General features: G+C 50.0%; 2 protein-coding genes and 1 pseudogene across 2 annotated transcripts; 1 reads left to right on the forward strand and 2 right to left on the reverse strand.

The window, feature by feature from the left end:
- Positions 1-4,098: 4,098 nt before the first annotated feature.
- LOC120669659 (beta-glucuronosyltransferase GlcAT14A-like) lies at positions 4,099-8,363 on the forward strand. Its single transcript, XM_039949470.1, has 4 exons — positions 4,099-4,930; positions 5,529-5,604; positions 5,681-5,796; positions 7,313-8,363. The coding sequence occupies exons 1-4, from the start codon at positions 4,327-4,329 to the stop codon at positions 7,825-7,827; spliced, it is 1,311 nt and encodes a 436-aa protein (XP_039805404.1). The 5' UTR covers positions 4,099-4,326; the 3' UTR covers positions 7,828-8,363.
- Positions 8,364-9,027: 664 nt separating this feature from the next.
- Positions 9,028-10,334, reverse strand: LOC120669660 (annotated as a pseudogene).
- Positions 10,335-10,709: 375 nt separating this feature from the next.
- Positions 10,710-12,307, reverse strand: LOC120669661 (NADP-dependent alkenal double bond reductase P2-like). The gene is made up of 4 exons (XM_039949471.1): positions 12,005-12,307; positions 11,542-11,889; positions 11,355-11,437; positions 10,710-11,277 (listed from the first exon to the last, which is right to left on the reverse strand). Exons 1-4 carry the CDS (start codon positions 12,221-12,223, stop codon positions 10,905-10,907), a joined length of 1,023 nt encoding a protein of 340 aa, XP_039805405.1. The 5' UTR covers positions 12,224-12,307; the 3' UTR covers positions 10,710-10,904.
- Positions 12,308-14,129: the final 1,822 nt, after the last annotated feature.

The following is a 14,129-nucleotide window of genomic DNA, read 5'->3' on the forward strand; positions in this document are numbered from 1 at the left end:
CAGGGGCAGACGTCAGAAGCCTTCTCAGAGTCTGAAAAGTCTGCTCACATTTGTCATCCCAATTAAATCTCACCCCTTTCTTGAGTAGTTCAGTCATGGGTCTAGCAATTTTTGAGAACTCCGGTACAAATCGGCGATAATAGCCTGCTAGCCCCAGGAAACTCCGGATCTCCGAAACAGACTCTGGAGTCTTCCAATTCAGAACATCCTGAATTTTGCTAGGATCAACAGAAATCCCCTTGTCTGAAATGATGTGGCCCAAGAACTGGACTTTCTTGAGCCAGAAATCACATTTACTGAATTTGGGGTACAGCTTGTGCTCCCGCAGGCGCTGAAGCACAATGCGGAGATGCTCTGCATGTTCTTCTTCATTCTTGGAAAATATCAGGATGTCGTCAATGAAAATCACGACAAATTTATCTAGCTCGGGCATGAACACCGAGTTCATGAGATACATGAAATGAGCAGGGGCATTCGTTAGCCGGAAAGACATGACCAGATATTCGAAAAGTCCGTATCTGGTGGAAAAAGCCGTCTTGGGAATATCCTCAGCTCCAATCTTTATCTGATAATAGCCAGAGCGGAGATCAATCTTGGAAAACACTTTGGCCCCGAATAGCTGATCAAACAGAATATCAATCCGGAGAAGGGGATATTTATTTTTGATCGTGACGGCATTCAGAAGTCTGTAGTCCACACACAACCTGAGACTTTCATCTTTCTTTTTCACAAAGAGTGCAGGACAGCCCCAAGGTGATGTGCTAGGACGGATATAGCCCTTATCAAGCAATTCCTGCAACTGTTTCTTTAACTCCGCCAATTCATTGGGTGGCATCCGGTAAGGCCTCCTAGAAATCGGTGTCGTACCCGGTTGTAATTCAATGGTTAACTCCACATCACGATCAGGCGGCATTCTAGGCAAATCATCCGGAAAGACGTCCGGATATTCACACACCACTGGTATATCTGCTAGCTTTTTACCCTCAACTTGATTCACCGTAGGTGTCAAAGACATATGATCTTTCAAATGTAAAGTCATACACCAATGAATGGAAGATTTGATGTGCACAGATTGTGAGGTCGTGTCCAGACTAACTCTCTGGCCCTCCATCCAGTTCATACCCCCTTTGGGTCGGTAACATTATCAGGGCCGTAGGAAAAAAATTTCCTTGCAACTGTAGGGGTACTTGCTTAACAAACTGATTGGTGATTAACTTTCCCCAGGTGAATGAATATGGTATGGCTTGGGCATGCTTTCAATTTTTAACCCCAGTCTAACAACACACCCCTCGCTAATAAAGGTATGAGACGCCCCTGAATCAAATAACACTGTAACGGATTGTTCATTTACTGAGAATGTACCCGCCATCACTGGAGCTCCCTCAGGAATACCCTCGAGGGTGGTGTAGTGCACCTGTCCTGGCTTGAAGTGAGCCACTTGCTGCTTCTGACTCTGTTGACCGGACTGCTGGCCCTGCTTGGGTGGCATTGGGCAACTCCGTGCAAAGTGACCCGGCTGCCCGCAGTTGTAGCACAGAAACAAATTGGGGCGTACCCCCGGCTGCTGCACCCAGACCTTCTGCTCATTCTGCTAAGGAGCAGGAGGCCTGACTGTCCCCAGTGACTGAGTGTACTGTGGGGGCCTGTATCCCCACTGCTGCTGTGGCTGGTGCTGAAAGGGGGGTCGCTGTGGGCCCGACTGCACCAGACGGAACCTCTGAGGGGCACTACTAGAAGATCCCGCTGCCGGTGCCTTTCTCTTTTTCTCCGCCTTGTGAGCTAGATGGGCGTCCTCCTGAATGATAGCCCCGTTGACTAGCTCACTGAAACTGTCGAACCAGACCATTGCCAAGCGATCCTGGAGCTTGCTACTGAGCCCCTGCCTGAAACATGCCTGCTTCTTCTCATCTGTGTCCACATGGTACCCCGCATACTGTGATAGAGTGTTGAAGGCCTGGGAATATTGTAGCACACTGTTATTGCCCTGCTTCAGGGCTAAGAACTCAGTAAGCTTCCTGCGAATGACCCCTGCAAGAATATGATGCGCTCTGAAGGCGTTCTTGAACTCCGCCCAGGTTAACCGAGTGCCCGCAGGGAACATGGCCACGTGATTGTCCCACCACGTGCGTGCAAGACCCCTGAGCTGCTGGGCTGCAAATCCCGCCTTGTCCCTATCCTGGTACGGGTGCAGGGTGAACTTGGACTCTATGGTCCAGAGCCAACTATCCGCCTCCAATGGCTCGTCCGCTTTATGGAAGAGCGGTGGTTGAGTAGCCAGGAACTCTGGATATCCAGGAGCAGGCGGCTGGTGGTGATGTTCAGGCTGCGGCGCTCTGCCCTGCGCCACAAGCTCATAGAGGAGTGCCGTCTTCTCATCGCGCCCAGTGAGCATGGCCGCGATGGCCTGAGCCAACTCAGGAGGGTTTGGTGGCTCACCCATTCTGCATTCAACCATGACTGGGTTAGTTACATTTTTCTGATTATTTAAGAAAAATCTTGACTGCAACTAACACCCAAATCATGGAATAAATCGCCGAGAATAAATTATTTGAACACAACTTAGGGGTCTCTGTCTGCGCTCAACCGGTCAGACCGGTGCAACAGACCGGTCAGACCAGTCTGCATGGATCTGCATGGGCTCGACGTCGATCAACCGGTCAGACCGGTAGCCAAGACTGGTCAGACCGGTCCCTAGCAGATTTAAAGTTCTAAGCCCTAACTGTGCACCAACCCCTTTAAACCAGAATATAACTGCAATTTGAAAAATTATAATGCCATGATGCATGAGCTGTCTTACGTAAATCTCTCAACCAAAAATTAAACATCGAAACGCCCTAAATTACCTTGAATGAGTCCTTTTTCCCCACAAGAACTTGATTCCACCGCACAAATTCCATCTAGGCTCTAGCCTAAGGTGCAAGCAAAGGTTCATGACCAAGGAAACTATCTAAATCCCCCTAGAGCAAGAGATCAATTCAAATCACAAGCTATTACCTTGGGTCCTTGCCTCAAGAGCTTGAAACCAAGGCACCCCGGGATGGAGCACGCGGGAAGGATGATTCTCCACCCAAATGAAGCTTCCTTGGGCCTTGGATCAATGGAGGATGAATGGATTTGAGTCCTAGGGTTTGGGGAAAGAAATGAGAGGAGAGGGAGAGAGAGCTCGGGCTTGAGCCGGCTCTGGTGAGGGGAGAGAGCGGTTGGGAGAGAGAGAGTGAGGTTTAAATGACGTGGGGCTCCAGAACCCACCAACTCGGGTTAGACCGGTCAGACCGGTCGCCCTTACCGGTCAGACCGGTCCGGGCCAATATGCCAGCAGAAGTTTTTTTTGGTCTCGGTTTTGATCGTGCCAATTTACTCTAATGGTCGTGGTTAGTGTAAATTATGGTGATTAACACCTGTGTGTTACAGCTACAACAACTCATGCTTCACGAAGAGGAAGAAAAGAGGTTTAGAGGCACTGCCACAGGGTGCCAGGGCTCATGATTTATCAATATCATCACACGACAAGTGCTGTGAGATTTGCGTGTTAAGATAGTTGAGCCAAATCATAGTATCCTTGCTAAAGTATGCTATTCAGTTGGCCAGGGATTATTCTAAAACCGTGACTTCGTTATTGCTAACCCAACCAACTTGACCCATCATCCACTGCAGCAAATTCGGTTGGCTGGGAACCATTAATACAAGCTAAGCCGGCTGGGTTGCAGTTAGCTAGCATGTCACTCAATACAACACAACACAATGCCCTCGACTCTAATACGTTTGATTAAAGCGAGCAAACAAACCAGTGAAACTCAAATTTGATTCTAAATCTTTGGCGAATCTAAGAACCGATTTATATTTAAAAACCAAAGTGGCAACCAAAAATTCCAAACCCGGCGGCAACGCCTCGGTCGGTCACTCTCGGGCGGCAACGTCTCCACGGGACGGGACGGGACGACCCTTTCGGGCCGCGTCCCCAATCCCCATCCCCATCCGCGGCACGAGGCCACGGCAGCGGCTGCGCGCACGCCAACCCGACGCGACCGGCGGGCAGCGGCGCACCCACGCAAAGCCAAGGCTAACCCACCCGCCCCGACCACACCCACTCACGAGGCCGCCAGCCGCGACGCGCTCCCACCTCCTCGCCCCCTTCCAGTCCTCCACCTCCGCAGCGCCCGCGGTAACCTCACCACGCCACGCCGCATCGCGTGCGAGCCCCAACCGTCGCCGGCCCACCCCGACCCAATTAAGCCGCCCGCCCCCGCGGCGCGATCCGGTGGCCACCGCCGCTGCTGCCCCGCCGGAGCGACGAGGGAGGAAAGGAGTGGGGAGCGCGCGGGGGGGATGCTGGAGGCGAAGCCGCCGTCGCCGGGCTCCGGCGCGGCGGCGCACATCCACGGCCACCGGCGGTGGGCGGCGCCGCTGCTCGCGTCGGTCCTGCTCTCCTCGCTCCTCATCTCCGCGTCGCTCTTCTTCTCCTCCTCCCGCGCGCTGCTCCTCTCCTTCTCGCCGCTCCCCACCGCGGCCTCCGCCGAGCCGCTCTTCGTCGAGGCCAAGCTCCGCCAGCAGATGCGGGCCGAGGAGCGCCCGCCGCCGCCCGCGGTGCCCAGGATCGCCTACCTCATCTCCGGCTCTGCGGGGGACGGCGCCGCGCTGCGCCGGACGCTCAGGGCGCTCTACCACCCGGCCAACACCTACGTCGTGCACCTCGACCTCGAGGCCCCCGCCGCCGAGCGCGCCGAGCTCGCCGCCGCCATCCGGGCGGACCCCGTCTACGCCCGGTTCCGCAACGTCAGGGTCGTCACACGCGCCAACCTCGTCACCTACCGGGGCCCGACCATGGTCGCCAACACGCTGCACGCGGCGGCCATCCTGCTGCGCGAGGGAGGCGATTGGGACTGGTTCATCAACCTCTCCGCATCCGACTACCCGCTCGTCACCCAGGACGGTAAGCGCAGATGCGATCTGTCTCCCTCCGCCCCAGGTTTCGCGATTGGATCGGTCGATCGTGCCAAGACGCCTCTTTGATCCGAATTTCCTGGTGCTTCCAAAGGCGCCATCTTTGCGTGCCAATTAGACTAGATCGATTCCAAGTTGGGGCGTCACCCCACGGGAGGATACCAGTGGGATTGGGGATTTGAAACTTGGCGCACAGTGCCTGCCCCTGCAAGTGTTTGCCAAAGATGCGATTTTATACGCTTCAAGTTGCGGGGGGGAGTGATGTTTCGATTAATTTATGACATGCTTTTTCCCAATTGGTCTGGGAATTTGGTAAGATTTGGTTACTTTTGCTCGCTTCTAGGTACTATCCGGGGAAAGTCAAATCTTGAGGCGTATTTTTTTCCTTAAATAGAGACCTTCTCTGCTCCGCCCCCACCTGATTGTAGTCTTGTTCTGCCTCATCTATTCCGATCTACTCGTTTCAGGAGCGCCCTGGTGCATATCTTTCTTCATTTCATTGTACTGGGCCTGTTCAAGGAATGTTGTTGTGAACTTGTGATCAACATGCCTCTTTGTTTTTCCTGACTTGCCTATCCTTTTGCCAGATCTATTGCATGTGCTCTCTGAGTTGCCCAGGCAGCTTAACTTCATCGAGCATACCAGCGACATCGGATGGAAGGAGTAAGCATGGAGTTTCTCTGAAACTTTTGTTTTCCATTCCCAGTGAGCTATGCAGTTGCTAAATTTGTCTATATAGGTACCAGAGGGCAAAACCAGTGATCATCGACCCTGGGCTATACAGCCTGCAGAAGTCTGATGTTTTCTGGATTACAGAGAAAAGGAGTGTCCCAACTGCATTCAAGCTTTTTACTGGTAAATACTCTTTCCTGATGTTCTGATATGAGCTGTCTCACCTTGAGTTTTCTTCTTCCGCACCATCTAGGATGTTCACTATATTTCACTCCATGACATTGGTGTGTTATTTTAGTGGAGTATCAGCTATGATGTTGGTACTTCTGTCATCAGATACTGTTTGCCTAGTTTGTCCAGCAGTGCTGCTTTAGTGCCAAGTTGAAGAATTAGACACTATTGTAATGGTGATGGTCCATCAATTACTGTCGCTTGATTAAACATATGGGTTATCGCTGCACTACCAGAATTTCTTGTTTAGATAAAATTGTTAGTTACAAAATGGATGATACATCATTTTCAGTACCGTATCTCGTAGAAAGGAAAAGAACTAAAAGCAGACTGTTGAGATGACACTAGATAGCTTCAGTCTAGCTCTCCATGAACCTAACGATTTGGTCACCAATTTTTATGAGACACTAAATTTGCTTTATAGCAACCTAGAGTATCTTATTTAACAGTATGGAGAGAATAATCTTTATTTTTGGCTCTAGTGGTTCCTTAACAATGAGATACTTGTTTTCTGGATAAAGGGGGAAAAAACTTCGATACAAATATGGCTCAGATGTAACCTTTACATTTTGTGTTCTGTGATTAGTAGTAAGGATCTGCAACCAACTATCAAATTCGGATCCTTTACTCTTATATTTGATAATCAAATTATTATGCATTTTTCTTTCTGAATAGAAGTTATCTAAATATAACACAGCCTTCTCATTCTATTCTTTTTTGTAATCTTAAAATTGTCCCGACAGTTATGCCTCCACCTAAGCTTAATTGCTTCCTCTTAGAGAGGTTAAAACTATATTGGATTTTGGATGGTTAGCTATTGCAGCCTTTTAATGGAGAGGGAGTGAGGGTCTCATAGAAGTTCGATAGAAAATTATGTGTAGTTTAGGTTGTTTGTGTGTATTGGCCTGATAAGCAATGCGAGCATTTAACAAGTAGAGACAAGTATGAGGAGCAGCATCACGCAGAAGGAACATTGGATTCACTGCATATAGATAGCATCCAGTTATCACCTTGGCAATCACCATCTTGCATTGGTGAAAGCTTTTCTTCTTTGACTAAAATCATTATGACATTATCTGCATCCCCTCCAATTTCACAATTTATACATTGCAAAGCAAACAACTCTATTTTATGCTTAGTCACAGATGTCCTTGGTTGTTGCTCGGAACCATGCTAATAGTATTTTTTATTGAGTGATGTTGGAGTTCCCCTTTTTTATTGGGTTACTCTTTTAGCAATCAAATTGGAAACTTTAGACATTATAGAAAATTCTGTCACTTTGATCTTGTTCTGACGGCACAACCAAAGACAACATGCTCCTCTAAAAAACAAGAAAAGGGCTACATGTTTGGTTACTTCTAAAATGGTATTGGAATTGTCCTATATGGTTTGGCATTTTGTTCCATATCTTTGTTTCTTTATTACTTTGCACCTCTTGAATGTAAATGCTTGGTTTCTACAATTTCAGGTTCAGCATGGATGATGCTTACTCATCAGTTTATTGAATACTGCATATGGGGATGGGACAACCTACCAAGGACAGTCCTGATGTATTATGCCAACTTTCTTTCTTCACCAGAGGGTTACTTCCACACAGTTATCTGTAATGTCCCAGAGTTCCGCAACACCACAGTCAACCATGATCTACATTTCATTTCTTGGGACAACCCACCAAAGCAACATCCTCATTATCTCACAGTCGATGACTTTGAAGGTATGCTTAACAGTAATGCTCCCTTTGCAAGAAAGTTCGGAAGAGAAGATCCAGTGCTAGACAAGATTGACCAGGAACTATTGGGCCGCCAACCTGATGGATTTGTGCCTGGTGGATGGACATATCTGTTGAATACAACTGAGAAAGGAGGACCCTTCACTGTTGAACGTGTGCAAGATCTCCGCCCAGGGCCTGGAGTGGACAGATTAAAGAAACTTGTCACAGGCTTGCTCACCCAAGAAGGTTTTGATGACAAGCATTGCTTGTGAAACTCCCAGTAAGATGATTCTGGGGCATTAGGTTTACACGGTCAAATTTGAGGTGAGGGCATTGAGCCATTTGCTAGTAATCTCTACTAGCTGAAGAAGCAGCACATAACTCATGTCCGCGTGGATGCAACGATAAGATAGGTGCTCTTATAGACAGACCGCTTGAGTTGAGTTACCGTACAGCAGGAGACAACGAATGTAGCAGGCGGAGATTATACAGAACTAGCAGCTCATTAGGTTATGGTAGATGATTATATCAGCCCCCAACCATCAATAATCTTGGAATTTTTGACATCTCTGCGCTGCGGGTTGTGCAAGGTGGCCCATAGCTTGTCTTGTCTGGGAGCCATGGCACCAACCACAGGGTTTTTACCAGCTGGTTGCACACATGTATTCTTTTATTTCTTCTCCTTTTTGATGAGTATAGCAAAATGTTTGTGCTGTTGTCTTGCCTGCATTTGGTAAGCGCATGCTTCTCTGTTGTGCGTTGCTGTTTTTGTTCAGTGAGGATTAGAAATGCTGTTGAGATTTGAATACCTTCTTTTTGCACTGTTTGGAGTCTGGATCGTTTAAACTACTTTGCTACTTTCAGGCAACAATTGCTAGGAGCCATCAGGTGAGATTCTTTCTGCTTCGCTATGCATACGCCTGCGCCTATTTTTCCAATCAGTACGCGTTACTTTGCATGTGCACTAATTATCTGAACTTCATTCAGTCGCAGCGACGCCGCTTCAGATAGTGTTTTCAGGTTAGCATGTGTTTTCAGTATGTTTCCACTTTAAAGTAATGTAATTGCCACTGCAGTATTTTCTTGTCTATGTGTGGAACATCCGAAAATAGCTAGCCAACAGGCTCCAGGGTTCTGTTTCTATGCCAGCATCACAAGCTTGGTGTCAAATATTTCCGTTTTCCTGGCCGTGCATGTCTGACGTCCCAGGCGAACAGCCCCTTGCCTCACAGGATCTGTGCATCTCTGAGATGAGCCTGCAGACTGCCACCCGCCCATAACAGAACATCGTGTGACTGTGTGTTAACCATTGTGGCAAGCAGCATGATTAACAGTGATAACTTTGCGCTCATAATGATTCCTGAGCACAATCATTCAGTCAACTTTATAAATAATTAAAATGTTTACAAAATACCTACACTAAAATATCCATAAACCAGGTCTAAATCGTTTGGACTTTGGAGAATCTCATAATAAGCTAGGTGCTCAACTTCCTAAGTGCTAATGATGCCAACATACGTCAATTCTACGGATCCCATATATATCTTGCCATCTCCTCTTTCCACCAACTCGGTTGGCCGGACGTTCTTAGGACCCTTCATCTCCTGCAACTTCTCACCTTCGGCGTCAATCCTAATAGCGACAAAGTGCTTATTTTCGCCAGATGGAAACTCGTACTTCTCCCGGTGCAACGCTACCCAGCATCCTCCCTTCCTGTCAGGCCTCACGTTGTCCGGGTACCCCGGCAGGTCTACGAGCAGCTCAGACATGCCCGCCTTTGACCCTCGGAGCCAGTACCTCAGCAGCTTGCACGGCCCGGTGAGCGCGATGACGAGATGGGTCCTGTCATCACTGATGGCGATGCCGTTAGGGTACGTACGTGACACCAGACTGGAGCACGGTGACCTGGTTGGTACGCGGGTCGTATCTCATGATGCGCCCCGTGGAGTCCCCCGTCGCGGTGACCATCTGGTGCTGCGACCGCTTGTAGGTCCTGCTGCTGTCGGTGAAGTAGACGTCGCCGGTCACCTGGTTGACGTCCACCCCGTTCGTGAAGCGCAGCGGCGCCCCGCCGGCCTCCGTCGCCAGCACCGTCGCCTCGCCGCCGCCCGGCCCCACCCGCATCAGCCCCGCGTAGGCGTCGGCGATGTAGAGGTCGCCGGACTCGCGGTGGAACCGCAGCCCCAGCGGCCGCCCGCACGAGCTCTCCCTGGCGACCGGTGGGAGCTCGGACGGCGCGCCGCAGCCGTTCTCGGCGTAGCTCGGGCTGTACGCGTACGTCGCCCAGCCGGCGCCCGCGCCGCCCCACCGGAGGACGCGGTCGTCCGCGACGCTGACGTAGGGCCCGCCGCCGTGCCCGTCGAAGGCCACGCTCTCCGGGCCGACCAGCGAGTCGGGCAGCTCCAGGCGCTGGCTCTTGCTCGCGTCGATGGCCGCCTTCGCTGCTCCAGCGGCGGCGGTAGAGCGAACGAGCAGCAGGACGGCGGGCGAGAACGCGAGCAGAGCCAGCAGCCTCGACGTGCGCCGCCGCCGTCCCATGGTTGCCGTTCCGTCGAGTGCCTGAAGGTTTCTTGTTTGATCGGTGCGCGCGATTGCTGGTGCTGGTCGTGCACTGTCTCGCTCTCGCCTTTTATGGGACCGCGGCATCAGAATTCAGGAGCCAAACCGGGCTCCGGATCGCTCTCGCCAGAAACGAACAAGGAGACCGAATCCGTTTCGGCCGTATTGCCAATATGATCAGATGAGTGCAAGTGCAATCGACAGGACAGAGTAGAAACCGCCATCTTGCTCGTGCATTCTGTTTGTTCTAGGCTTGCAGGAAGAACGGCCGCAACCGGCGGCCGCCCAGGCGCCCACACGGACTCGATTGCCCCGCCAGCGGCGGGTTCGCCGGAGCCCACCCGCTTGGTGCTCCCGCACCGCACCAGGAGACGCCGTTGATTTCTAGTGCTGTATTTTACATTCAGTTGATTTGGAACTGCATGTTTATGTTGACTTGGAACCAATTCCAGTTGCTAGTACCCTTTGTTCTTTCTGGTAACCTACGGATAAACATGCAGTTCTGCTCGTCTTTCTGTTTGGAGTTTGGTTATGCATGAATCTACAGTTTTGCTTGCACATACTGCATGATTCTTTAAATCAGACAATCAGTAGCGTAGCGTTAACCAGCAAGTTAACTAATGCCTGAAAAAGAAAGCATGGACTTTACTAGTCGACGCATTATTGTTTTTTTTACCTTTTGTTTGCTGGCGGCCAAAAGTAAAAAAAAAAAATCACACCAATTTAACACCCCGGTAAATTTCACCGAGTATGTAAACTTTCTGCCAGCTGCCTCGATCCCTCCCTGTTTCTACGCCAGCTTGACGAGCTTCTTGCCGACGTTCTGCCCGCTGAAGAGCGCGGCGAACGCGGAGGGGACGCTCTCCAGCCCGTCGGAGACGTCCTCGATCACCTGCACCTTGCCCTGCCGGACCCACTCGCCGATGGCGGCGTTGAACTCGGCGAACTTGGGCAGGAAGTCCCAGGCGAAGAAGCCCCGGATGGTGATGCGCTTGTAGATCACCTCCAGCAGGTCCGGCACCGCGCGCCGCCCGGCGCCCGTGTACTCGGAGATGACGCCGGAGACGGCGACCCGGCCGTACGTGTTCATGTTGGCCAGCGCCGCCTCCAGCATCTCGCCGCCGACGTTCTCGAAGTAGATGTCGATGCCGTCGGGGAAGTACCTGCCAAGATGTCCCGTCGGGCTGAGCTCGTCGTTCAGGTTCAGGTGGAGAGCATGGTGAGCAGCAGTGGCACTGACCTCTTGAGAGCTGACTTCAGGTCGGGCTCCTCTTTATAGTTGAACGCGTCGTCGAATCCCAGCTTGTCTTTGAGCAGGTCGACCTGGGAATGAAATTGATTCAGAGTTTCATCATTCATCTGCTGAATTCTGAACGCTGCTGAATAAAACAGGACGTTTGATTGATGCCATGTGTCCATTCTGTAACCTTGGCTTTGGTCCCGGCGCAGCCGACGACGTAGCAGCCGGCGAGCTTGGCGAACTGGCCGACGAGGCTGCCGACGGAGCCCGACGCCGCGGACACGAACACCTTCTCCCCCCTGGCCGGCTTGCAGACCTCGAAGAGGCCGCCGTAGGCCGTCCTGCCGCTGGTGCCCAGCACGCTGATGTTGTGGGACAGCGGGAAGCTGGCGTCCACCTTGGACATGAGCACGGCGGGGGACGGCCGGAACAGCGTGTAGTCCTCCCAACCGAGCACGCCCGCCACCACGTCGCCCTCCGCGTACTCCGGGCTCGCCGACGCCACCACCTCACCGGCGGCATACGCCGCGATCCTCTTCCGCCCAGACGGCCGGAGATCGAGAGGAGCCTCTCAGTGAGTCATGCTGCGCGCAGTTGGCTGGGCCGGAGCCGGGAGGGAGAGGTGGTTGCTGTTGCTTAATATAAATTACCTGGCCGGGCAGGATGCCGTCGACGGCGAGGTGCGATGCGCTGCTCCGCTTCATGCGGTTGAGCTGGTACGGGTCGATGGACAGGTAGAGATTCCGAACGAGCACCTCGCCGGAGTCCGGGGACCACCGCGCCGTCTCCTCCCTCACCTCGAAGTCGGCCTCCGTCGGGGCGCCCTCGATGTGGTGCCGGGTAGCCACGTACCTGTTCCTCACCTCCATCGCCGGCAGCGGCGGCGAGCGACTCAGCGACAACAATGCTGATCGGACCTCGAAGATTCTGCCAGAAGACCAAAGCGGCCGCACTGGTCGGCAAGACCGAGGCCGTGTTTAGATAGAAGCCATAATTTTTTTCGATGTAATCTTACTAATTTAAAATATTAAATGAAGTATATTTACAAAAATTTTTGTATAGATGTGTTGTAAATCGTGAAACGAATCTAATGATGCTAATTAATTCATGGTTAATCCATAATTAACGCATGGTTATTGTAGCATTGCTGTTACAAATCATAAATTAAGTAGGCTCATTAGATTCGTCTCGCGATTTACAGACCATCCATGCAAAAAATTTTATAAATAGATTTCATTTAGTATTTCATATATGTGTCAAAATATTTGATGTGATGTTTTTTTCTGTGTTTATGAGATTTACATGTAAAAATCTAAACAGAGCTCGAGAAGACAAGAAACGGAGGTGTGTTCGGTGAGGCGACACGATGTACTTGCACCCCCTAAAATATAAGGGTTGTGATTAGATGTACTTGCACCCCCTAAAATATAAGGGTTGTGATTAGATCCGTGAAAAGTGGATAAAAAAAATCACATCGGACACTGTATCATATTGTAGCACTTTTCATTTATTTGTGGTAAATATTGTCTTATTATAGACTAACTAGGCTCAAAGATTCGTCTCGCAACGTACATCAAAACTATGCAATTAGTTTTTTTATTTACCTATATTTATTATTCCATGCATAAATCATTTACTATATTTAATATTTCGTTGTGATTTTGATGTGAGGAAAAGTTTGAAAAAATTGGAGGGAAATGAACACAGCAAGGACGCCAGGCCCGCCGCGCGTTGGTTCCGACGAGAGCAGAGAGCAGGACAACTGGACAAGACGACGGCGAGCTTAGATGCCGAGGGGCGGCCGCGGATGCCGGCGGAGATGCGGCTCCTGCCCGTCAGTTTTGTCCCGTCGCACAGAGACCCAACCACGACGGTAGCAAGTGCCAAACTAATGTGGGCCTGTTTGTTTCCGTAGCACGAGTAGCGCACACGATTTCTGAGAAAAAAATCTCATATGTATGGAGTACTAAACAAAATTTATTTACAAAATTTTTTACGGATGAGTGTAACTTTTCACGACGAATATAATGATAATAATTAATCGATAATTGGCTACAGTGATACTACAGTAACCATCCTCTAATCGTACGGTCAAAAACCTCATTAGGTTTGTCTCGCGAAGTAGTGCAGGGTTGTGGAGTTAGTTTTATAAATTGACTTTATTTAGTAACCCTAATTATTGGTCAAAATTTTTGTGCTACTTGTGCTACTCCAAACCAAAAAGAGCCGTGATGTGATGCAAACAGTACTTGGTGGTCTGAGCTTACTGGGTAGGAGTAGTAGGAGTAGTAGGTAGGGCTGGACGAAAAACTCGTAACTCGCTAGCTCGCTCGACTCGCTCGTTAATGGCTCGGCTCGAGCTCGACTCGTTTTATAATGAGCCAGCTCGTTTTATAACAAGCCAGCTCGTTTTATAACGAGCAGCTCGAGCTGGCTCGCGAGCCGCTCGCGAGCCATAACGAGCCAGTTAATTATGAAGCCAGCAAATTTAAATGGGTGCATTGTTAAAGACAAAAAATTCTAATGACTCATATTTGAAGAAAATGAGTGCTGCAATGTTAAACAAATTTGATAAATATTTGGAAGAGAAGAACAATGTCATGGTTATTGCTACAATCCTTGACCCTAAGTTCAAAATGATATATATTCAGTTCTATTTTAGTCAGCTTTATGACTCCTCAAGGTATGAACAAGAGGTTGCTTATATAAAAAATGAGTTAGAATAGTTGTATAAGAAGCAAGAATTGGAACAATGCTGGAAAATGGGTAAGAAGA

The sequence above is a fragment of the Panicum virgatum genome, chromosome 4N (assembly GCF_016808335.1).
Source record: "Panicum virgatum strain AP13 chromosome 4N, P.virgatum_v5, whole genome shotgun sequence".
Taxonomy (NCBI): domain Eukaryota; kingdom Viridiplantae; phylum Streptophyta; class Magnoliopsida; order Poales; family Poaceae; genus Panicum; species Panicum virgatum.